At 45.3% G+C, this 26319-nt stretch overlaps 1 protein-coding gene across 1 annotated transcript; it reads right to left on the reverse strand.

The window, feature by feature from the left end:
• Positions 1-1167: 1167 nt before the first annotated feature.
• On the reverse strand, positions 1168-21368 carry Ddx21 (DExD-box helicase 21). Its single transcript, NM_001037201.1, has 15 exons — positions 21238-21368; positions 18466-18897; positions 16144-16219; positions 14951-15129; positions 13995-14112; positions 12820-13005; positions 11598-11743; positions 10777-10926; positions 9819-9980; positions 8846-8965; positions 7846-7919; positions 6589-6748; positions 5607-5741; positions 3838-3882; positions 1168-3434 (listed from the first exon to the last, which is right to left on the reverse strand). Exons 1-15 carry the CDS (start codon positions 21322-21324, stop codon positions 3156-3158), a joined length of 2349 nt encoding a protein of 782 aa, NP_001032278.1. The 5' UTR covers positions 21325-21368; the 3' UTR covers positions 1168-3155.
• Between the last annotated feature and the right edge of the window lie 4951 nt (positions 21369-26319).

The following is a 26319-nucleotide window of genomic DNA, read 5'->3' on the forward strand; positions in this document are numbered from 1 at the left end:
GATATGTATTGTAATGCTAAATTCTGTAGCCCGTGAGTGACTTCTCATGTTTATCAGCTTTTGTTGTGCAAACCTTTTTCCTTAATTTAAAACTATCGGCTAAATAAAAATGGCTACAGACAATTCTGGAGGGATTAGATGTAGGTAGGTTTCCAGTTACTTGGTTGAGCATTGGAGAGGGGTAGAACAAGGAGAGAAAGAGCCATGAGAGGTGTACCATGAGCACAAGGCCAGGAGAAACAGCAATTACTTGGGGGAACACTGCTAAGGAGGTAGCCCCAGAGGTTATCCCCCCAGTAATTGTCAAAAGCCAAGTAAAATAATGATAGCCTGAATTTCATTTGTTTGTAAGCTATTTAGGGATGTTTTAAATTAGTTGTACCACAAGACTACATAGTTCCAAGACAGCCAGAGCTACATAGAAAAACCCATCTTGAAAACAAGCTTATTAAGTGTAAAATTATTATTTTTTTTTTGGTTCTTTTTTTCGGAGCTGAGGACCGAACCCAGGGCCTTGCGTTTGCTAGGCAAGCGCTCTACCACTGAGCTAAATCCCCAACCCCTATTTTAAGTTTTAAAATGTATTTATGTACATGTAGAAAGGTAAACAGGGTGTTAGAGAGCAATTCACAAAAATGAATGGATAACTCAAGAAATGAACTTGTGGGGGCTGTAGAGATGGCTCAGAGGATAAGAGCACTGACTGCTCTTCCAGAGGTCCTGAGTTCAATTCCCAGCAACCACGTGGTGGCTCACAACCATCTGTAATGAGATCTGATGGCCTCTTCTGGTGTGTCTGAAGACAACTACAGTGCACTCATATGTAATAAATAAATCTTAAAAAAAAAAAAGAACTTGTAAATGGGATCTGATGCCCTCTTCTCGAGTCTGAAGACAGTAAGAGTATATTCACATAAAATAAAAAATTGCCTACTGAAATGTTAACGTAGGATTGCTTTTATTTTCATAAGGATTTAGCCAAGGCTATCCTCCCTTCTAACCTGATCCTCCTGCTTCTACCCCGTACCCAGTGCAATATACACAGGAGGCAGCCACACCAAGCTACAACCCAAGCCCCAATTTTTACTAGATTTGTATACTTACCAGTCAGTTATAAACAAGTAAAGCCTTTTTTTTCATAAAGTAAAAGCCACCAAAAACTAAATATAAAGCATTAGTATCTTTATTATGGCATAATGCAGTACTTTATACAGTAATTCATTTTAATGTAAAAACATTTTATGTACAATTTCAGAGAAACAACTATATAGACAGCTGGAACATAAAAACAGGTAATTCCAAAGTCCAGAGTTACTTGATAAACTGGAAAATATTTTCTCTGTAGAAAATAGTAAAAATGATAACATTTCCCACTAAGCCCATTTAAGCCAAATAAGAGCTGAATTATACATAAATATTGTTTAGATTGTGTGACCCAAAAGAAACTTCTCTTCCTTTATTTGAAAAGCCATATTTTATTTAAATTGTGTCAATTGAAATTCTTTCCTTCTTTCCCTTCACTGTTTGGTTTTCCGCAGATCATTTTTTCTATAGGGTAACCCATTAATTCAAAATTCAAAAGGTTTTAGTTTTAGGCTGTCCTCTTGGAAGTAGAGCCAGCATGTCCTTCTACCATCTTGAAATGGCGAATTCTTACCCAATAGTGAAATGTTTCATTAAATCATGCCCATATTTATTACAAGCCAGAGAGTCGTCAACAAAGAAAAAAACCCCAAAGAATCCCTGGCAGAGAGGATGAGCCATCTGGTCAGAGTTCAAGGGGGAAACTGAACTTAAATAGAAAAAAGGGCACTGCTTCAGTGACAGCAGCTGATTGGGTATCAGAGCCCTTTGATGCTGTTCTGGTAAGGCTGGGAGGTAAGGACTGTACTAACTAAAATGAAGGTCTTAGCTGACCCAAACAACTGAGTTTATAAAACAAAAACCAGAGCATGTGGTTCTGACTTTCCTTCCAGGTCTATTCTAGGACTCCTGTACAGACTCTAGTAGGGCTAGAGGACCCCACCACTCCAGCTTCTGTGCTAGGTGGGAGTTTCCCAGATGAAGAACACTGAGCAGTAGGCAGGGGCCACGCTTCCGTTCCCTCAAAGCAACAACTTAAAATGACATAGCTTGTCACAGCCGGATTCTCTGAGCCAGAGAAGCAGCTCGTCAGGAACAGATCTTACAATAGATCAAACTAGTCTCACTGTGCCCTTTAAAAGATCTCACACTAGTAGGTGCTGTCCCTTCGGGAGCCCCACCTCAGGAAGTGCTCGCCACTCAAAGCATGCTTTTCCACCTCTTTACTTGTCAAGATGAAAGACATCTTTGTGGCTTTTTTGAAGCCTTCCTCAGCAACACCAACTGAGCCCCACCCTCCCTGTATGACTCCTTGGTAAATCAATCTTCCAAACGTGGGGTAGAAGCAATTACACGCCATTTATCCAGTCTCATTAACTAAGAAAAAGTCTACACACTGGGCCTGAACTTTAGACATGGCTCCTATGAAAATGTACTCCAATATACACTGTCTGGAGAACTCACGGGAACACAAGTCACCCAGTAAGAAACAGTAGTGAGGACACCACAGAGTGAACCCATGCTGCCTGCGCTCTAGAGCGGCTACAAACTGTTCTATCAGCTAAGTCTGAGATGGCTTCTGCGAAGCACTGCTCAGGTCAAACCTTGCCAGACATAAACACAGCAACTGTTTGTGAGGGGAACAAGAGGCCAAGGAATGCAAAAATTATCCACCCTGGCTCGCACGGTCCCCCAGAGACTGAGGCACCCCTGGGAAACTTTGTTTGTAGGATGAGTAGGAAACATGTACAGGGGACCAGAGAAACAGTTGTAGGGAGGGCATGTGCGAGGGTCTGAGCTTAGGCCCCAGTGCGCACACACAGAACACAGAGATAGGCAGATCGGAGGCTGGTTTTACTTTGTAAATCTAGGAAGTATGTTGAAAAATGAAGCAATGCATTCCCATCCCTTCCCCAAATGCAGAGTTTAGGATGGGTAGTTGGACAGCTCAGAAGCCTGTCTCTGCAAGAAATGGGCTGAGAATTGATCAAAAAGGAAGCACTGGGGGCTTTGACAGCAGGACGGGCTCTGAGGTCCACAGTGGGGTGGGAACAAGTTCCTCTGGCCTCTACTCACTGACCAAATGCTTTACTAAAACTCCGCTTCTGGCCTTTGTTTGGGGACCTGTTACTTTTGTTGCCACCTCCTGGTCGCTGTCCTCTGAAGTTTCTACTTCCTCCTCGCTGTCCCTGTCCCCGGAAGTTCCTGCTTCCACCCCGCTGTCCTCTGAAAGAGCCACGGCTGCCATCCCGCTGGCCCCTGCCGCCTCGGTATCCTTCTGGGGGTCCTTCCAGCTCCGGCTGCTCGGTGGCCACAGTGAGCTGCCAGCGTCTCGAATCGTGCCACTTCTCCTGTGGGTGGAAGGTTTGTTCCATGATTTTTTGTAAATGGAAATTTGGTAAAGCTATAAGAAAAACTAATTGTCATGTTGTTAACCAAGTGTTTAAAAAGCTGCTAGTCCCAAAGCCATGTGGCTAGTGTGGGGACAAGTCTCATGGAGGTCAGTCCTCACTCTATATTCTGAGTTTGCTGCAGCTGTCTGAGGCACACACTCAGGCCAGCCCCAGAAATCACAGGGGAGGGCCCTGCAAAGAGCAGCAGGGCAGATGCTGGGCCCAGCTCCTGGAAGGAGCAAGGCGGGCTGGGCAGCAGGGCCACAACAGCACAGGAGACTTCTCTGCAGCCCACACTGTCACTCTGCTTTCAGAATGAATACTGTATGGTCTACAATCAGTAAAACCAAAAAGAAAATACCTTTATTTCTGTGACTGCTTCAGTGCGGACATCAAAACAAACTCCCTAAAAACCAAAGGAGGAAGAGTTAATCCAACTGATACCTCAAAATACAAAGACAGTAGCCACCCGAGGAGCTCCTGACAGCAGCAGCAGCAGGAGGGGAGGATCTGCAGCTGCCTGAGCAGGTGTTCTTGGCTCGCGCACCGTGCTACCCCAGAGTCAAGATGACACAACGAAAAAGCAGATTAAATATCTTCCCCTGCGGATTCATAATTTTCATAATTATGAGTTTTTCATAAGTCAGCTTTCTGTGAGAACACTAGGAAAGGGATATGGTTTACACTGTCAGATCTTTGATGATAAGAACTTTCCATATCAATTGGAGAAGGCACCAACAGTACGGAATTACTCCTGTACCGGCAGTTTGACCTGAACTTTCCCACCCATGATTTATGCAGCCACAGCCTAAGTGTCAGTCAGATGCTAAGGGACTCTGGCATTTGTGAACTTCTCCATGCATGGACAACTCTAGAACACTGGGGCATTCAGGTGTCTAGAGGTGTTGCCCGAGTAGGTCACAGGCTTGAGGACGTCCATTGTAAGCAATCACACCAGGGTGATGCCCCAAGAACTCCGCCATACAGGTTGAGGACTAGGAAACTGCACTGAGAGTCTGAGCTCAGGCTTAAAGAACAGTGGAGTGGAAGACTCTGTAAGCAGCTGTGGTCGTTTGAATATGATTGCTCCATGGGAAGTGGCACTATTAGGAGGGATGGCCATGTTGGACAAAGTGTCTTTGAGGTCTCCAAATGCTCAAGCTCCTCCCAGTGCAGAAGAAAAACTCTCCTCCTGGCTGCCTTTGGATCAAGATTTAGAACTCTCGGCTCCTCCAGCACCAAGTCTGCCCCCACACTGCACAGTTCCCACCATGAAGATAATGGACTGTAAGCAGCCCCAATTAAATGTTCACCTTTATATAAAAGTTGCATTGGTCACGGTGTCTTTTCACGGCAATGAAAGCCTATGACAGTAACCAAGGTCAGCTTCCACTGGGAATAAGGTACAGAGTGTTCGGTATCCTGCCCTACAGGGTGCTACAGGGTGGCTGATACAAGTTTACCCTCAGCTTTTGGAAGATGGTTCATGGTTTCCCTGATCAGGCATTACCCACCCCGCAAACACCTTTACCTAATACTAGGCTCTGGGATTTTTTCCATGTGCATCCATGTGTACATGTATGTCTGTGTGACCATATCTCCAATAATACTTATCTGACCTTTTTATTCTCATTTTCCCATAAAGTTAGCGATACCTTAACATTTTGGGTGCTAAGTAACTTTAAGTTTCCGGGCGGGAGAGATGGCTCGAAGGTTAAGAACACTGACTGCTGTTCCAGAGGTCCTGAGTTCAATTCCCAGCAACCACATGCTGGCTCACAACCATCTGTAATGATATCTGATGCCCTCTTCTGGGGTGTCTGAAAACAGCTACAGTGTACTCATAGATAATAAATAAATATCTTTTAAAAAAAAGTAGCCTTCAAACTTCAAAAGTAGTTTCAAACTTGAACTCAAAATCTCGAAGTGACGTAAGCTACTTTATGGTGATGGCAGGGAAGCAGCTGGGTGCTGGGGTCAGGCACTGTGTGCAGCTTAGGCTGGGGACAGCACTGAGGATGACTGTGAAGAGGAAGGAGATGCATCACCCCACCAAGCAGGGAGAGGACACACCCCGGTCATCCGGCTAACCTCCGGGGTAAGATGAGGGTCCTGGAGGCTGGCACTCACCAGTTTTCCTTTGAGGAAGACCATCCCCTTCACTTTGGCATCGATGCTCTCACCCAGCTGCTCCTTAAGTTCTTTCCAGGCATAACTAATGTTGGGCATCTCAACAGAACACCGCAGGATCATGGTCACAAAGCCCTTAGGGGAGAAAGGCGCAGAAACTTGGAAACCAATCGGCACCATAAGCTCTGCTCTGGGTGGGGAGGGAAGGCTTTCCAGAGAATCTCTCCCGGAGAGCTCACCTCCCAGCCATAGTGCTGGGGCAGTCCTAGAAGACTGTTGGGAGTACCAATGTCAGCACCCAGTCCTTAGCTTTCTAAAGGATCTGCACTGGAGGGGACTGGTTGAGCACAGGGAAGTGATCGCCATTGTACTTCTTATGCCACGTGGGGCTACAATCAATAGGCACATGGAATTCAATGTGTCAAAGGAACTCACCACTGCAGCCTTCAAGTCAGTGCATTTTAACTCAGTTTTATCACTTGTTTTCTTTGTTTGTTTGAGACAGGCTTTCTCTGTGTAGCCCTGCCTGTTCCACTAGGCTGGCCTCGAACTCACAGAAATCCATAATCTCCAGCCTCCTGAGTGCTGGGATTATAGGCGGGCACAACCTCACTCAGCTATAATTTTAGCATACTTTAATTCTCTTATTTGTCTGTGTAGAGGCCAGGGATCAGGTTCAGAAATCTGTTCTCGGGCTGGAGAGATGGCTCATTCCTGCTGAGTTTCACTGACCCTTCATTTAAAAATAAAAAAAAAAAAAAATTGAAGTAAACTATTACCCATAGTAGTTAGTGTTGTTTCTCCTTCCAATCTACCCCTGGGAAACACTCATCTATTCTGCCCCATTGACTTTGGTTTTAATTAGGAAAATGGCGAAACACAGCCAGTGCCTTCCTACCTAAAGAAGGGGGAAGTCAATCAGGAAGTTCAAATGAACTCTTCTAGTTTGCTTAATCCGCCTTATAAAGTGCCCAAACCTTACCGCTTGTGAGTTGATTAGGGAGCGCTGGTCCACCGATGTGGCCCCCGAGATGTGGGCCAGAGCTGCGGCCAGGGCCTCTACAGCTCCCTTCTCCTCGATCAGCTTCTCAGCCGACTGCTTGAAATGGCCAATAGCAGTGGGAGGCACAGAATCCAAGAGCCTGTGTGTGAGAGGGAACTTTTCAGAGGCTAAGACGAAGAACACCTCAGTAACAGAAGAAATGAGCTTAGGAATGGGCATCAGCACGCTAGGGTGTGGCCACACCAGCACGAAGAGGTCCCGGGTTCAATTCCTAGCACTTCATAAGCTAGAGGCGATGCCACATTCCCAGCACTGAGGAGGTGGAGGCAGGAGGGCCTGAAGTTCAAGGCCTTCTACTAGCATGAGTTCCAGTACTCTCGGGATACAGGACACGATCGCTCCATAGTGCCTTCATTGTGCCCTGTGGGATAAGACTTTAACACATCTGCCTGGAACCTGCCACGCAGAGCAGGATGGTCTCTAACTCATGGCTATCCTCCTGCTGGGATTCCAGACACGTGTCACCATGCCCGGCCCACATTTGGCCTTTAAATGAGAGAATATAAAGTATTTAACTCAAAGAAAACAGTGATCACTAGTAAGACTGTGCTACTTTTAGAAGCAGACAAAAGCACAGCCAGTTTCACATTTTCCCAAAGTGCTCCACATGAGGTCTCAGAACACTGTACTTGCTGGAGGCTGGCCATGGTCTCAGCCACAACAAATCAGCATGTCGCTTTGCCAAGTCAGGTGAGCTGTACTGGCAACGGGCTGACATTCCACATGATATCTCTTCCCACTACTGGAATGGGCCTCTCCTTCCTGGTCACCAAGCCCATATTTCCTGAACTAGTTAATTAGTTCTTCACAGTACCCCATCTCAGGGCTCTTATGGAAAATGTGCTACGATAAAATCAACTTAAAAATACGGTTTGGGAAGGCTCTCAAGCTCTCCTAGCACTTCCTTTGCCTGTGGACCCCCTTGCTACTTATTACCCATTCGAACTATGTGCTTCAGTAGAAACCAACTTCCTACCAAATCCAGGGTCATCATGGTTATCAGCCACCATGTGGCTGCTGGGAATTGAACTCAGGACCTCTGGAAGAGCAGCCAGTGCCCTTAACCTGACCCATCTCCCCAGTCCCGTATTAACTCCTCATAAGCACTAAAACAAGACACACTGAAGGTTCAAGAAGCAGCACCAACACAGACCTTGGTGGTGGTAAAGACCGTACCTGATTGCGTCTTTGCTGGAGGCTTTTATTATTTCTGTTGCAGAAGGAACACCTATCCGTTTAAATTTAATTCCCTACAAGAAAATAAACCAGGATTTCATGTAAAAGATTATTGTTTCTACTAAGGTTAAGTAACTTATTTCTTTCTTTTTTTTTAAAATTTATTTTTTAAGATTTTATTTTATTGTATGAGTACACTGTAGCTGCCTTCAGACACACCAGAAGAGGGCATCAGATCTCATTACAGATGGTTGTGAGCCACCATGTGGTTGCTGGGATTTGAACTCAGGACCTCAGGAAGAGCAGTTGGTGCTCTTAACCACTGAGCCATCTTTCCAGCCCCCAACTTATTTCTTAAATCTACCAAATAAACCACTTTACTCCGTGCCGTGTTTCCCAGATTAATAGTTCTAAGGAGTTATGTCCTAGGCTGAGCCTCGGTGTGAGGCTTTTACCTCCTTAGACTGAGGCTATGGGATTGGGGACAGAATTAATTCCACAGGTCAACGCCCATCTCCCAGCTCTCATCAGGGACAGCCGCTGTACCACTGCCGCTGTAGACAATGGCCTGTGCATGTCTCTAACCCCCACTTTCTATTGTATGGGGCAGGCTTAGGTGAAGCCAAGGCCCTGCTCCCAGAGGAAGGACTATCCGCAGAATTATCACTTCTGTGAGGAAATTTAGTCTCTCCTCCCCCTTTACTGACAGTCTCAAAGACACAGTGATCCTCCTGCCTCAACCTCTCAAATGTTGTAGCTACATGCACCACACACCAGGTCCCTTTATAGTTCCAATGCTCTTTCTACCCTTCTCTCTCTAACCTCCTGTAGTATTTCTGGTCATATTCACAGAACTACCTGAGAACTCTTTCACATGTACAGAATGTAAGTTAGTCGGCGCCTGCTACCACGGACCAGCACAGAGCTGCCATGATTCCAAGGACTGACTTTGCCTTCAGAGCTTAGCACATGTTGAATATGAGTTCAGAGATCACTTTACCGCTTTCTGTTCCACTTGTGCTAACTGGTACTCTTCTTTGTGCTGATAAAAGCAGATGCAAACCCCTGTTCTTCCAGCTCTGCCTGTCCGCCCCGAACGATGAATGTAAGACTCCACATCCTGTGGAAACCAAGCATATGAGTGACATGATGATTAGGCAGCCTGTGCAGAGCTCAGTGACACGACCTATCAAAGAGTGGTCCCTGTCCTGCGTGCAAACATCCCAGGGTTATGTGCACTTCCAAGCTTCAGGTGGCTGTAGGTGCAGCATTAACTCCGTACACTCAGTGTGAATGTTCCTATTTAAAACAGAACACGGAACCAGCCTGCATGTCCAAAAGAAGATTGGAGAAGGAAAATGGGCACAGTACAAACTGTGAGATGATGAAATCTGTGGGAACATAGAGAAGCCAATGCCCAAGACAAACACTGAATGCTCAGCCCAACTTGTAATGTCCCCCTCTTTCAATCCACCCACCCACCCACCCACCCACCCATCTAAACTGTGGGTACAATTCAGAAAATCAGAAAGAGCGGGGAGGTCTGAGAGCACAGAACTGTGAAGGTGGAGAGGAAATATTAGGGTAGAAGGCAGAAAACAGAAACAGAAAGCATGGAGAGGTGACAGACATCTAAACGCATACATCTGAGCCTCATCACTGCAAGACACAATCTAAAACAAGGCACCAACAGGCTATTACATTCCTTTCTGCAAGCCTTCAAGAGCCACATAAAAAACCAGAAAATAAAATAAAAAGCCAGACAAGGTAGCAGATAGTTGGCCTGGAACTGTCTATGTATATTACTCAAACTGTCAAACTCAGTTCTGGAGGAAAGGTATATGTCACCATGACTGATAATCTACATGCATAAACTGCATAAGTCAACGAAGTGACTTTTAGAAACCCAAAGAAACAAAAGCAGTACCTCGTTTTGTTATTAAAAGACAAAGAAAACACAACAGCAAACATACCTTTGGTGGACAGCTCTGAACAACCAGGTCAACCTCAGGGATGTCTAACCCACGGGCAGCAACATTGGTTGCCACCAAAACTCCAAAATTGCCATTTCGGAAACCTTTCAGGGTGATTTCCCTTTGCTTCTGTGGAATGTCGCCATGTAAGGACTGGGCATCCTGTCAAAGGAATAAATGGACCTCAGACTTCCAGATGTAACATGACACTCTCCAACAGTCCTCAAGGCTCAGTTTGGGAATACTGGAAACATCACAAACTGAAAAGCAGATGCCCCCTTTAAAAAAAGATTTATTTATTTTATGTATGTGAATCCACTGTAGCTGTCTTCAGACACACCAGAAGAGGGCATCAGATCTCATTACAGAGAGTTGTAAGCCACCATGTGGTTGCTGGGAATTGAACTCAGGACCTCTGGAAGAGCAGTCAGTGAGCCTAACCAGTGAGCCATCTCTCCAGTCTAGCCTTTTTTTTTTATTTTAAATTTATTTCTATTATACATGAGTGCTGTCTGCATGTACACCTGTAGGCCAGAAGAAGACATCAGATCTCACTATAGGTGGCTGTGTAAGAGCCACCACACGGTTGCAGGGAACCCAAGACAAGACCTCTGAAAAAGCAAACTACTGTTAACCACTGAGCTATCTTTCCAAACCTTTCTTTTTTTTACAAAGATTTATTTTATGAAGAGCAGATGTCTTCTTACACATGTTTCTTACATGGGAAAGTCTTCCAACTGTTTGCAACCCTCAGCTGTTACATCAAGCATGTCTAACTGCACTCATCACAACCCGTGAGGCAGGACTGCTGCTGGGTTACACAAGCCCTGACCAGCAGAAACTCTCCTCCTAATCTAACACAACCTGAGTCACTGGGTAACTGCAAACCGGAATGCAAGCAGAGTGCAGGGTACAGCCTCACTGAAGACCCGACTGCTCAGGCACGACAAGGACCAACCTGCTTTATGCACGTGTTCTGCGACAGCTCCTGTGCATCCTTCTTGGTTTCGCAGAAGATGATTGTACGCCCTTGGTGACCACTGTACACTCGGATCACATCCCCAATCACCGCTGCCCTCTCTGTCCAGTGACACTTAATCGCCAGGTGCTTAAGAGAGGACACAACACTCAGTAAAGCCGGGTGGACATCACAGCTCCCTCTCAACACTTCTGTCTACTGCTTGGTACTGAAGTAAATGCAGGCCTCACAGGGCTGTCTGCTGCCACCACTGCTTAGAGGGAAAAAAGAAACTAAATAAAAGTCAGGAGCAACATGGTCTATCTCCAGGTCTCCTGCCTTTTTCCAAAGAGCATCTGGTGTCTTTGCATTGTAATGTAATCAGAAAACACTATTTCCTAGACTCCTACAGGGAACCAAATACCGGACAAGGTAGGCCTGCCTGTGTGTGCTATGCCCCTTCGTCCACTTAAAGTGCAATGACTGTGTCCAGGCCCGCTCTTGGGTGAAATGGAATCATCTAGGTACCGGAGCCTAAGATGAACCAGATTCCAGACTGCTCTGCTGCCTACCAGTGGCTAAAGTCTAATGCAATCAGTTTGTTCATTCAAACACAAGGTTCCAGGACTCTGAAATCAGCCTGCTAATGGTGAAATCCAGAAAGACAGACACCATGCATAGAAGAGATGTCACTTGGCTCTGCATAGGGACTTAGTATTTATCTGGAAAAAGAGCTTGTATTTGCTATTGTTGAAACTATCAGACAGGAAACAATGATTGACAATTCCATACTAATTCCGGCAACTAAATGAATCATTTACCTCCACAGTTATGGCTGCTTTCTGAGTCTTTTTACCAATCAGGTCCACCTGTTCGTATGTAGATTTCATGTATTTCTTAGCAACATTAAATACCCAATGAGGGCAAGTTGCAGAGAAAAGCAATGTTTGGGGGTTGTCTTCAGAATCTTGGGGGAAAAAGAAGTCAGTGTGAATAATCCAAGCAAGCCGGCATACACAGCACTCCACCTCACCCGGCGTCTCGCAACACAGCGCCGTGACCACTAACCGCTGCAGCCGTGCATCGAAGACACAAAAACAAAAAGACCCAACCCTCACCCCCAAACCTCATCTGTCTTCGTGAAGGACTCCCCCATAACCCAAGTCTGTGCAGTCAGTTTTGTTTCAGCCTTTGCCCTCTCTCTCACAGGAAATCTATCCCACGAAGGAGGCCCACCAACTGGACAACCAGCCTCCAAAGTCCAGAAACCAACACGGATTGCTAACTCAACAGCCAGCAAAAAAACCCACGACAGTTTAGTACTTTAGTAACCCAGAACGAGGGCTAGGAGTACAATCTAGTGAGACTACAGCTCCATCCTCAGCACCCCTAAACCGCAGAAGACCCTCAATGTATCTGCTCGTCTAGACTTAGGAGCACTACTGTTCTCAGAAGCCCCGAAGCGCATAAGCTGACAGAATCAGTTCAGTGCGCTTTGCAGCTGAATCCGTAGCTCTACTCATGAAGACCTGTGTCACAGAACCAATTCGAGGTATGCAGAATTCTAACTGAGCCAGACTCCACTATAAAGTAGAGGTGAGAAAATGATGTAGGTGGTAGAATAAATCACTTGACAAAGTTTTAATATCTAACAGTTGATTTTTACTTAACACATACAAACCAGGAATACACGGAAAGCTGTTAGAAACAGTGTGGCAAGTTGGCAGAATGTGAAATTATTATTTTATTCTCCCAAGCCTTCACCAATTATATAACAATCTTTTAATTCTACATTTTAGCCAGGCCCATGCCTTTAATCCTAGTACTCAGAAAGCAGAGCAGGAGAATTTCTGAGTTCAAGGTCAGCCTTGAACAGATTGAATTCCAGGACAACCAGGGCTACACAGAGAAACCCTGTCTCAAAACACAAAAGTAAATAAATATTCCAAGTTTTTCTGAGCGTCCTGAATTATCTCCTAGTAGAAAATCTCACCATGAACCTTCTCTAGGTCCCCTCCATCAGTCCCTAAATTTCGGGCTTACCTTTCTTGTATGCCACACATAAAATTTCTTCCACTTGATCAGCAAAGCCCATATCCAACATCTGATCAACTTCATCCAGGACAACATGTTTAAGTTTGGTGAGGTCTAGCTTGCCATTCTGCAAGTGGTCTTTAATACGACCTGGGGTCCCGACCAGGATGTCAATCCCACTCCGCATTCGTTCGACTGCAAAAATCACACAAGAGACGCCTCGTTTAAGCTCCCTGCACCAAGCTGGGAGAATCCATTTAAATGGATTTCACTCCAAACTATTACTACCAAGTGATATGTGGTGAGAAATGACAGCAACAATAGTGGAGGCTCATGTGCTCCTCCTGTGAGCATGGCTGGGCCAGCGTGCTAACACAGTAGGAAAATGATCTACTGGGAAATAGTGGTGCAAGAATGACTTCCTGTTTGGCTGGCAGAAAATGTCAGGACTTCACAGACCTTAAGTGATGCTCTTAGAGAACCAGAATCATTCCTTTTGAGACACAATATCAGTATGTAGTCTGGAGTGCTGCTCAACCCAGCCCTCTTCCCTGCTGTCACTCATGCGTGACTGGATGTAAAAGTGAGAAGGCATAGAAGGGTGACTACTCTAGGGAGCTCTAGAAGCACTGGGACTGTGGTGCCCACCCACCGGGCCTGGCATGAGGGCAATCTGGAGGCTTTGACCGCTGCTGCTGTAGTCTATGGTCTACACTAGGCACCATAGTTATTTACTACAACCTTCTTTAAGAGGAAAATGAACCAACTTGGACATCTAATTAGTATGGCATCAGTCAAGATTCAAACATAGGCCTTCCAAAGTCAGTGAGGATGGAAACCAGACTCATTGTGTATGGATGTTTGATTCTCCTTTCCAAGAGAGCAGCATCCTGACTAGGGAGGACTAGGATAGGAAGAAGAGACTATAGCCCAAGCTGATGCTTGTGAAAAAAGGGCCACCTACAGCAAGAAATGCACATGTAGAAGGGGTGAGACGGGCACCCTGGGTCTGTCCTCTTGGTCATCAGATAAATACTGAACACCCTAAGACTTACTTACCTAAAATCACCTAGGACCCTTCTCTTCGCCATCCTTCAACAGCAGGCAAGAGACCCCAAAATATGACACACTTCAAGTTGAGAAGGCACCCACAACACCCTCCTCCAGCATTTGAATGTACTTACTTTGACCACCATAGGGAGTTCCACCATAAAAACAGGCTACTGAGAGCTTTTTGGTGATGTCACTGAAGTCTTTGCTCACTTGATTTGCTAATTCTCTTGTAGGTGCAAGGACTAGCACCTGGAAGAGAAGCACAGGATTTCTAAGTACTGCGTCGTAACTGTCTCTCAGCCACTGCAGAATTCACAATGCTCGACTCATCCAACCATCTTGCTAAATACGGAAAAAAGTCACCATGTGCTGTGTGGTAAATCTCATACTACATGCCAGGAGCGAATACCGTCTTCCCCCAGGCAGTGTTTTAAGACCTGTGAGCACAGCAATCAGAAGTAGGTGTGTACATGCCACTGCTCCAGAGACTAGTGCAGAACCGCCAAGAAAAGAACCCAGAGGAGCTACACCCAACATTAGCTGTCATTTTTCCCTGATGCCTTAGGCGACTCAAAGTACTTTCTATTTTTTATTCAGAATTAATGCTCAACAACCTTTGAGGCAGAAATTAAAGAGGAAATGCTGGAGTCCAAGGACCCACTGGAGACCACGCTTGGACTCCAACCACAGCAGGCAGGCTCTTTACTCACTGGGCACATCTGGGTAACAGCAGAAACAATGACAGAACCAGGTGTGGGAGGACAAACCTTTACACTGCCAGCACGAGAGGCAGAGGCAAGCTGGTCTCTGTGAGCTAAGTACCAGCCAAGTCTAGAGACCATGACAAAATAAACAAATACCCAGGACCCCGTCTGTGAGCACTGAGAACCTCCAACACTTTAAAGGAAATATGAACATTAGTAAGTATGGATGACTGCAGCCATGCGGCACATTACAGGACAATGACAGACTTGATGGCCAGCCGTCTGAAAGACTCGCCCCAGTCTACTCAGATACACAGGGTGAGACAAGGACCTCGGAGGTTCTGGGAGCTGTCCCTGAGCCTGTGATGCACTGTGACAGTTACCTGAGGGGCTCGGCCTCTCTTCCTCTCTTGCAGCCCACCTTGAAGTTTCTCAATCAAAGGGATGGCAAAGGAGAAGGTCTTCCCGGTTCCTGTGCGTGCCTGGGCGATTAAGTCCTTCCCACTGTACACATGGTGGAATGTCTTGGCTTGTATAGGGAAGAGGAAGTTCACCCCACGAGCTGCGAACGAATGATTGTGTTACCTTTGTTTTATTTTCAGCCTTAGGGATCAAATCTTGAGGCTTTGTTAAAATAACAACCCCAGGGCTGGGGATTTAGCTCAGTGGTAGAGTGCTTACCTAGGAAGCGCAAGGCCCTGGGTTCGGTCCCCAGTTCCGAAAAAAAGAACCAAAAAAAAAAAACAACCCCAACTGAAACACAGTCATTTTTGTGGTCCTGCAGAATTAGGGGATTCTACCTTATTTATTTATTTATTTATTTACTTAGTGTATATGAGTACACTGTAGCTGTCTTCAGACACACCAGAAGAGGGCATCGGACCCCATTACAGATGGTTGTGAGCCACCATGTGGTTGCTGGGAATTGAACTCAGGACCTCTGGAAGAGCAGTCAGTGCTCTTAACCACTGAGCCATCTCTCCAGCCCGTTTCTACCTTTTCACAAACATCTACCTATGAAGTCTCAGCGTCAATATATTCCTAGTAGAAGTCTTCCTAGAAGAATCCACTAGACTGGAAATTATTTCTAATAACTTTTTGATTGTAACTTAAATAGTGTGGTTGTCACTTTTGATCAAATCTCACCCACAAGCTCACCTGAACTTTAAAAACGGAGTCTATGTTCAACACCACGCTGTGCTGGGGAGAGCATCTGAACTACTCAGTAGAACAGACAGAGCAAAGGACCCGACACCCTGAGAGGCTAACCTCAGGTGCAAGAGGAGATATGGGCAATTAGGATTCTACCTTATTTATTTATTTGGTGTGCAGAGGTCACACACACACACACACACACACACACACACACACACACAGAAGAGGGGGGGAGGGGAGAGATAAAGGGGGGAGAGGAAAGGAGGGAGGGCAGGTGCCAGTCACCACACTTGTGAATGACCCCAGACAGCACAACCCCAGAGGTAATGCACAGGTCTCCTCCACTGTAGCATAGGTGCCGGCAGGAAGAAGCAAGGTCTCCGTGCACTGTTAGAGAGAGTCATGATGCTCCGGACCTCACCTTTGAGAAGTTTGACAGTCTCTTCTGATATGGGAAAATTAGAGAAGGCTCCTTCTTTCTGCTCCACGGGTATTTCCTATCAAAGCAAAAGACCACAGAAATCAGCAATTCACATACCAGTAAATGCAGAAAGCCCTCTGGAGAAACAGAAAAGCCATTTTCAAACAGCTCTGGAACAAAGACACTTGCTGTCTAAACCTGAAGAACTCAGTTTGACCAGCAGAACCCACAGAGAACAGACTCTACAAGTTGTCTAACACACACACACACACCCACACACACCATGGTACGTGCATCAGCCTTCCACAAAAACTGAGCATTAAAAGATTTATTTAGGGCTGGAGAGATGGCTCAGAGGTTAAGAGCACTGACTGCTCTTCCACAGGTCCTGAGTTCAAATCCCAGCAACCACATGGTGGCTCACAACCATCTGTAATGGGATCAGATGCCCTCTTCTGGTGTGTCTAAAGAGAGCAACAGTGTACTTGCATACATAAAAATAAATAAAGACATTTTAAAAGATTTATTTAGGGCTGGAGAGATGGCTCCATGGTTAAGAGCACTGACTGCTCTTCCAGAGGTCCTGAGTTCAATTCCCAGCAACCACATGGTGGCTCATGACCATCTATAAATGAGATCTGGTGCCCTCTTCTGGCCTGCAGGCATACATGCAGGCAGAATGCTATATACATAATAAATACATCTTTGAAAAATTTATTTACTTATTGTACATATGTAGGTATACTGTCCCTGTCTTAAAACACACCAGAAGAGGGCATCAGATCCCATTACAGATGGTTGTGAGCCACCATGTGGTTGTTGGGAAATGAACTCAGGACCTCTGGAAGAGCAGTCAGTGCTCTTAACCACTGAGCCATCTCTCCAGCCCCTGAATGTCTTTTTTTTTTTTTTTTGGTTCTTTTTTTCGGAGCTGGGGACCGAACCCAGGGCCTTGTGCTTCCTAGGTAAGCGCTCTACCACTGAGCTAAATCCCCAACCCCCCCTGAATGTCTTTTAAAAGGAGAAAAAAAGCTCACCTAAACACCTCAGTTGACAAACCAATCAGTAGAGGCAGGTAGATGGCTTAGTGAGTAAAAGCCCTGACTAACCTGACAAGACACCAGAGTTCAACCTTCAGACCCCTCAGTTTCCTCCAACGTCCAGATACACAACTGTGTGTTCTCTTGTGCTGTACTGTGAGTCCAAGGCCAGTCTGGAAATATATACAGTAAGACCCTGTCTCAACCTGCCTTGATACCTAATAAAGAAGCCTGGGTGTGCCTTTATTTTTAGCATTTGAGATACAAAATGAGATCTCATTAAGGAAAACAAAAAACAAGACAAAATGGGGTTGCGGATTTAGCTCAGTGGTAGAGCGCTTGCCTAGCAAGCACAAGGCCCTGGGTTCGGTCCCCAGCTCTGAAAAAAAGAAAAGGAAAAAAAAGAAAAAAAAAACAAGACAAAACAAAAACCCAGTAAGCTCGGTAGTGGTGGCCAACTACTTTGATCCAGCACTTGGGCAAACCAGAATTCCAGGCTAGCCTAGTGTACAGAGTGAGTTCCAGAACAGCTAAGGTTACAGAGAAACCCTCACAGGGAAGTGATAAAAAAGGGTATTTAAAAAAATGGGGACCTGAGAGATCAATCTTGATTAAGAATGTACTTACACAGCTAAGTGTGGTGGCACATGCATTTAATTGCAACACTCCCTGAGGAGATGGCTCTCTGTGAGTTACAGGCCAACCTGGTCTACATAATGATTCCTAAACAACCAGGGCTATGTACAGTGGCTCTGTCTCAAAAACCAAACCAAAAGAGAGGATGGGGTTCAATTCCATGCGCAACTCCAGAGGCTGCTGACTCACAGGCAACGGAAGTACACATATGTGATATAGACGCAGGCAAACGATATACACAAGACGTACACATATAAAAATCAACTTGAGAGAGAGAAAGAGAGAAAGAGAGAAAGAGAGAAAGAGAGAGAGAGAGAGAGAGAGAGAGAGAGAGAGAGAGAGAGAGAGAGAGACAGACAGACGCTCAAGTGTTTGGAGATGTGGCTCAGCAGTAAAGCACTTGTTCTTGCAGAGGTCTAGGTTTGACCCCCAGAATGCACATGGAGGTTCACAACCATCCATAACTCCCGTTTCAGCAGACCCAAAGGGCACCAGGTACAAACAAGGCACACAAATACACATCCAAGTAAAACACCCAAACACACAAAAATAATAAAATAAACCTAGAAAAAATATTAAGCCCAGTGCTCGCGCGCAGGCCCCACAGTGAGAAGGAACGCAGTCCTGCACACACAGGCAGGCTCACCTTTTCTGTCTCGCTTTCCTCTCCGGGAGCTTGGGTGGAGCTGGAGTCTGGCTTGGGATGGGAGAGCCCATTCTTCAGCCCGGGGCTCTTCTCTCCCACATCTCCGTTTGCTTCCTTCCCTTTCTTTGTCTTTTTGGGCTTAGGAGCGTCTGCCTCTTCCTCAGAAGGCTCCTCGGCTTTCATTTCTTTGGTTTTAGCAGAGGGTGCTTTCTTCTCTAGGGGCTCCTTTTTCTTCTTGGAGGTTTTGCTTTTAGAAGCAGGGTCATCTTGAGGCTCCTCCTCCTGCTTCTTGGCCTTCTTGGATTTAGGGGGACCCACATCATCCTCAGAAGGCCCTTTCTTTTTAACTGCTTTCACTTTGGAGGAAGCGGCCTCTTCCACTCCTTCTGTTGCCTCGTCAGTCTTAGATTTTGGCTTCTCTTTTCTAGTTTTCTAAAAATTTATAAAAGACACAGCAAAAACCGCAATAATGAATAAAGCTGCTATACTGTATAAGGCCCATCAATTCTGGATTACCACAGGACTACTTACAGTTGTGAAAAACACAGCTTTAGGCATTTCAACGCTGTAGAAGTTAAAAATCAACCCTGATGTTATACACGTACAGTGTGTGTGTGTGTGTGTGCAATCACTTTAAAAGGAGACCATGGATTTGAAATGGAGCAAAGTGGAAATTACATGGAAGGGAGGGAGGGAGGGAGGGAGGGAGGGAGGGGGAGTGATGATGTAATTAGAATCACAACGTTAGAGAGACAAGGTGTGGCTCTGGCGATCCTGGGCCACTCTGCAGGCCAGGCTGCTGTTGAACTCATGGAGATCTGACTGCCTCTGCCTCCTAAGATTAAAGTCATATGCTATTGCACCTGGCTTAATGTAATTTTAATTAAAAAATAAGTCTCACAATATGCTTTTAATACCACTTCTTAGATAAGTGGAAATAAGTATATACCAATAGTCATTAGCATGGGGGAATAAAAGAGTTCTTCAAACTAAGTCAGGTTTTATCAGCCAACCATTATAAAACTAATTTTTTTAGAGAGATTCCCAAGGCTCTAAACTACATACTCCAAAAAATGGTTCAGGAGGCAAAATTCTTACTGTGCCATCATGAGGGGTTGACAGGAAGCTCTAGCACCCACAGGGAAAAAAATGGGTATGATAGCACATGCTTGTCACCCCAGCTGGTGGGGGTGGAGTAGGGAGCTAGCCAGACTAGGTGAATCAAAGGGCTCCAGATTCGGAGAGAAACCTTGTCACTCCATGCTGGGGAAGGGTCGATACACACCTTTAATCCCAGCACTCAGGAGTTTGAGGCCAGCCTGGTCTACAGAATTCGTTCCAGAGTGACCAGGGTTATGCAGGTTAGGGTCTTGGTGAGGTGGGGTAGCTAACACTGCCCTCTAACTAGCTGTATGGGCAAGCACATCCATCCCCATACAGGAGCACACACTGTAACAGTGAACAAGCACTGCCCAAAGGTTTGTGTGTCCTCAGATAATTGCAAAAGCAGTTTTCTTTTCCCTCCTAAATTTCTATATGGTTATTTTGTCTTTTTTTTTTTTTTTTCCGGAGCTGAGGACCGAACCCAGGGCCTTGTGCTTGCTAGGCAAGTGCTCTACCACTGAGCTAAATCCCCAACCCCTCTATATGGTAAACACGCAAGAAGTTTGTACTTCACTGTGAATTCACATAGACACTATATGAAACAAACAAAAAACTTCATCCAATCTACCATTCTCACATGTGAAACTTTATTTAAAAGTACAACTCTTCATGTCGTGGAAAACTTGTAGTGATTACTAGCCACCTAGTAGTGCCCCAGACAATAAGCATAGGACCAAATCGCAATGGACTAACTAAGTTCTCACATAATAGCCTAAGGCAGTCTTTCTTTCTCAACTTTCCAAATAGTTCATATTTTAGTGACCCCCCAGCCATAAAATTATCTCGTTGTTACTTCAAAGTTTGCTACCGTTATGAATCATAATGTAAATCTAATATGCAGAATATCTGACAGGGTGAGAACCGCTGGGCTAAGGGATAGAGCTGCCACTCAGTGGCCCAGCACCTGCCAACACGTGAGCAGCCCAAGATTTGGTTCCTGGTACTATAAAACACATCTTAAAAATAATGGATCATGGACAATCTCTACGCCCTGTGAACATCTATCTGTTACATATGTGAAAAATATTAAGTCGAGTTTGGAACATAAACTCGTGGTCAGGTTCCCTCTTGACTTCAGCATCCCCCTGCAGAACACGCGGACGCAAACCGGGAACGCTGTGCTGCTCCCTGTGGTTTCCACCTAATCCAAATAATAATGCTGTTTCTTTAAAAGGCTCCTACCTTAAAAGCCCCGGAGACAGAAAAAAACCTCAACTAAGTCGTACTACATAGGAGTTCCGGGATAATTTTCGTCTCCTCTTACTTAGATCATTAGAGACTGTCACAAGTTAAGTCTTTTCATGAAAGGATTTAAGAAAAGACAAGGAGATTCAACAGTGCTCACGCAGATCATTTTACTGATGATCATCACTTAGACCATCTCGTTTTCAGCTTTTTTTTTTAAAGGGGGAATCGTGTCTGTGTCACAGCAGATGCGGACCATGTGCGCAAGTTTCAGACTTTGCTGTCTCCAGCTCCAGTCCCCACTGTGACGCGATCGGCAATCCCCTTCCGCACTCTCAAGCCTGGCCAGCGGGCACAGCGTGTCAGAGGGCCGACCACGCGCACCGGGTCCAGCCTGACCCAGCTCAGGGCCCCCAGGCTCACCTTCTCGCTTGGCTTCTGCAGCGTCTCCATACTCTCCTCGGTCCCTTCTGACTCCGACTTGGACGCACTGCGGAGTTTTCCCGGCATTATTCAGCAGGAGCAGCTCAGGCCTACCGGCTTCCACAACCGCGTGCAAAGGAAAGAGAGCGACAGAGAAAGCCGACCGCCTCCCAGCCCGGCCTCGCTCGTCACTTCCGGAGCGGAGCGCATCCGGCGGAAGTAGCGTACACCGGTGTGGCTGCGATTCGCATGGCTTTGGATGGGATCCGTCTGTGCAGCGTGGAGGAGAGAGCCGGCTAGATTTGGTTAGCGACCTTGAATCTGACCCTGCTTCTCCACTTCCCAAGTCTGGAATTACCAGCCGGCAACATTTTTCCACGAAAAGTCGTGCGATATGTACGCCACCTGTGGGAAAACTGATGGGAGGTGACAGCTAAACCCAGGTGCCTGGTGAGCACTGGAATTCAGGGACCAGCGAGATACCTTGGTCCTGGTGACCTGAATTTGAAAACAGAATCTACTATGCAGCCTACTACTTGTTTTTAAGCGCACCCGTGCAATGGCACTCAAGACATCCATATGCATGCCGCACAACAATATGAGCAATTTAAAAGAACCAGAATTGGCAGGGCGTATAGGGTGCACACCGCTAATCTCAGCACTCAAGAGCAAGAGGTAGAAGTTTGGCCCTTTATTCATGTGTGCACTTGATAAACTTCCTGAGCATTCTCCTGAGCATAGTGACAGGATTCTAATAAGCCCTGTTTGTCCTCAAGCACTATAGACCAAAGTTTCTCAATCCCTGGGTCGCTACTCAGTTGGGGTTCAACGACCCTTTTACCCTTGGTCACATATCAAATATTTACATTAAGATTCAATAGCGAAATTACAGTTACGAAGTAGCAACAAAATTTTATGATTAATAACAGGGCCTTGAGACTTGGAATGGGTTCTCAAAGATTCTTAAATTGGACAGTTTATTACTTCCATTAGATAAGGGAAAGTGGCCAATTGAATGATCAGTGACAATGTTAGTTTTGAGGTGCATCTCTGACTGCTCTTGAACTCAAGAGATCTACCTATGCTGGGATTAAAAATTTGCACCACCACACTGGTAATAAGTTTTTGAACTTCTTCTGAAGAGCCAGTGATTCAAGGAATGAGAGACAGTTAATCATAGTAGTTTTAAAAAATGAGAGTGGAACCGATTTTCTTTATGTGGGCTCTGACTATAGAACTCAGTTCTTCAAGCTTGCATCACGAGGTAGCAAGCACCATCTCACAGACTCTAAGAAAATGCTCCTAAATAGATGTCTTTTAATATTATGCTAATTTGGGGGAGACAGCAGAGTATAGTGGAAGAAATTCATTTGCCATTCAAATCTTGAACACTGTTGCTTTGGACTTTGGGTCTGAGGTGAACTTCAGAAGGCTGGAAATGCAAAATGCTCAAGGAAAAAAAATGTGTGTGTGTGTGTGTGTGTGTGTGTGTGTGTGTGTGTGTGTGTGTGTGTGTGTATTGGCTTGGAACGCAGAGATCCACCTTCATCTACTTCCCCAAGTGCTGGGATTAAAGTTGTGTTTCAGACAGAAGCTATTATTTTGGTTAAAAGCCACTACTGATGGGAAAGGTAACCTTTAGCAGGTAGATCATTGAAATGCATCTTGCCAGGATTTACCTACATGCATATCAGTTTGCTCCACGAACCCTTTCAATAGCTGATCCAAACAAGGCCCAGAAAACCCTCCAGTGACTCACCACTGTTTTCCTCAGGGAAGATCACAGCAATAAGAGCTACATATAGTTCAGAACCCTTAGACAATGTTAGTTTTAGCTGTTCTGTGCTTTTGCCTGGTTTTACATGTATGTTTGAGTCTATGTGGTTGTGCACATGCCTTCTGCTATCCTTGGAAACCAGAGAGGACATTTGTCTTGGGGCTGGGTCTTAAGCTAAGCCATCTCTTCAGTCTCTGCCTAGTGAAGCTCTACTATGTCTCTTGCTGTCTGAACTTGCTAGTCACTGCTGCCATGAGTTTGGACTTACATATCCTATTATTTCACTAGATTCTGAGTTCTGGAAAGGAGAAACCAGGCATTGCTCATTCACCAAAAATTGCTCAGAACACTGTGGACATAGCATAATGTGATGTGAACGTACTAGTAGTGTAACAGAGACTTGAATATGAAATTAGAGTTCACAATCACAAAGGGGCAGACCCACTAGTGGTGACAAGTCAGCAACCTCTTCCTCACAGGAATCCCAGAGGTTACATAATGCTTTACCAAGTTGAACAGCAGCTGCTGAAAGGAGCTAAATTATGGGAAGAAAACCTACTGAATTTAAACTGTGTGCCACAAAGATGCTTTGACATCAGGGAGGGTGTTACAATAGGGCCAAGGAAAGCTGACAGGCAGTGGAACCAGCCCAAAGACAAGGCTGCTGCTGCTGAGTTCCAGCTATGTCAATAACAAGGATGAAAGGAGTTGGAGATCTGATGAGCACTTTGACATCGGACATGGAGACACAGCTTGGAGTTTGACCAGCTGGCTTCCTGTCTTGCTTTGGTCCAGGTATTTCCTCACTATGACATTTTTGAATAGTGGATATCCTGTGATGTTGGAGGTAGGTGATCTGCTTTTTGATTGATTACAGTTAAGTGATTGGATGAATTTATGGGAACTTTTGAAGTTAGACTATGGCTAGGTAGGGCTCCCTCTCATGTTTGAACAAACCTATGGGGGTCAGGGAGTGGAATGTGGTGGTTTGAATATTCTTGACCCGGAGGTGGCACTATTAGGTGGGGCCTTGTTGGAGGAAATGTGTTACTGTGGTGGTGGAGCTTTGAAATCCTCCTCTTAGCCACCTGGGAGACTGTCTCCTGGTGGTCTTCAGATCAAGATGCCTAACTCTCAACTCCTGCACCATATGTGCCTGAATTCTGCCATGCTTCCTGACATTATACTGAACCGAACCTCAGAACCGGCATGCCAATTGCTAATTAGACGTTGCCCTTAACAAGAGTTGTCTTGGTCCTGGTGTCTCTTCCAAGCTAAAAGAGCATGTATTCCTAGTCCTCCGAGTAAGTTGGGTAAATACTGCGATCCCTATGGTGTTTAGTCAATCTTCTTGGTTAGCTACCTGGTCTTTCACTGTCCACAAACGTGGCAGTTACTTCCCAGTCCATCAACCTCAATTAAGCACGTTTGTTCCCAAACAGTCCACATATCAGAGTTTTCTAAGTGTTCCACTTAGTTTTATAGTGGTCTCACCATAAAACTTTGGCTGGCCTGGAATTTACTATGCCTAGCTTCATACTCAGAGACCCATTACCTCTTCCTTATTCATCCATTAAAGGTATTCAGGAATATGCCTGGCCTATTCCCCTACTTATTTTTTAATTCATATTCTTTTAAAAACAATGTGTATATGAGTATGTGTACATATGTGTGCATGTGCATATGTGTGTGTGTGCGTGCGCGCACACACAGGAGATAAGAGGGGTATCAGATCACCTGAAACGAGAGTTAAGGCAGTTGTGGGCTGCTTGATGTAGGTGCTGGGAATGGAACGTGAGTCCTCTGCAAGAACACTGTGCTCTTAACCACTGAGTCATCTCTCTAGCTGTACCCTTTTTAGATCTCAAATCTCTCTGGCTCTCACAGGCTTTCAGTTCTCTGCCCTGTTACACTGTATTCATTCTCTCCTCAGTCTACATGACACAGACATTAATTGAATAGCGTGTGTGATTTGTCAATCTTCTCATCTCTTATCGAGGAACCCACCTGTGGTCAGTCATCAGCTTCCGTCTTCACTCCCACACAGAGTTAGAACTGTGGCTGAGGGAAACCATCACTTCATTCTTCACACTGCAAACACTGCAAATCTAACCTGGGCCTTTTTGTGATTTTTCAAGACAGGGCTTTTTTGTATGGCCCTGGCTGTCCTGGAACTCACTCTGCAGACTAAGCTGTCGTGGAACACAGAGATCCACCTGCCTCTGGCTCCTGGGTGCTACCACCACCCGGCTAACCTCTACTTTTTACCTCAACAACTACCCTCAAATACATTATTTATTTTCCTGACAAGATACAGAAAGGCACTGCTCCCATCTACCTAAAGCTAAACTCCATAGTTTTGTACTTCTTACACTTGTGTTTTGATAGGGATCCTGTTCCATTCAGTTTCCACAGTGCTCTCCTTTCTGATTTGCTAGTACTTCAACACATACCCCCTCTGGATCATCCTCCTGCACAAAAGTCCTCATTTTCTATTCATAACTTTAGTTTCTTCTCCCCATCCAGTCAAATCTCTAGAAAGAGCTCATGTTGGCTACATGTGTAACTTGAGTCTTAGGATGGGCTTTTTTTTTTTTTTGGAGCTTAGGACCGAACCCAGGACCTTGTGCTTGCTAGGCAAGTGCTCTACCAGAGCTAAATCCCCAACCCCACAATGGCCTTTTAAAATTCTAGAATTACACCCGCTGGAATTGAAAGTGTATGCCACCCTGCCCACTATTTCTACTCTGGCCTCCTTTTACTGCTTAGTACTAAATGGCTTCTACTCTCAAGGTCGTTCTTTATGTCAGAAAACCTCCCTTTTGTCAAATCTAGTGACAAGCTCAGACTTGTTTCCTTATTCCCTATGAAAGGCTGCCATTCCTAGCTTTCTGCCCTCTTGTTCCTCAATGTTGTGGTCAATTGGGATTGCCTTCACTTTATGTATGAAATATATCCGTATACCTCTTGGTTCCTTCCTTAATCTTGACTCTTAAAATGCTCTCCTTGCATAACTGTATTTATGTTGACTACAACTCTATTATTTCCAAATCTGTATCTCTGTAGGAAATCTCAGGCTTCAGAGCTATGATCCCAACTGTCCACTGTTTATCTCCTGGATTCTCATGGGACTTACTCAATGTTAAAGTATACCCAACACTCAGGTGTAATGGCACCCCTTTAATAGCAGCAGTGGGAGGCAGAGGCAGGCAGATCTCTAGAGTTCAAGGCCAATCTGGTCTGCATATTGAGTTCTAGGACAGCCAGAACCATGTAGAGAGCACACTTATGTGCGCACACGAACA

This window comes from Rattus norvegicus, chromosome 20 (genome assembly GCF_021556685.1).
Source record: "Rattus norvegicus strain SHRSP/BbbUtx chromosome 20, alternate assembly SHRSP_T2T, whole genome shotgun sequence".
In the NCBI taxonomy this organism is placed as follows: Eukaryota; Metazoa; Chordata; class Mammalia; order Rodentia; family Muridae; genus Rattus; species Rattus norvegicus.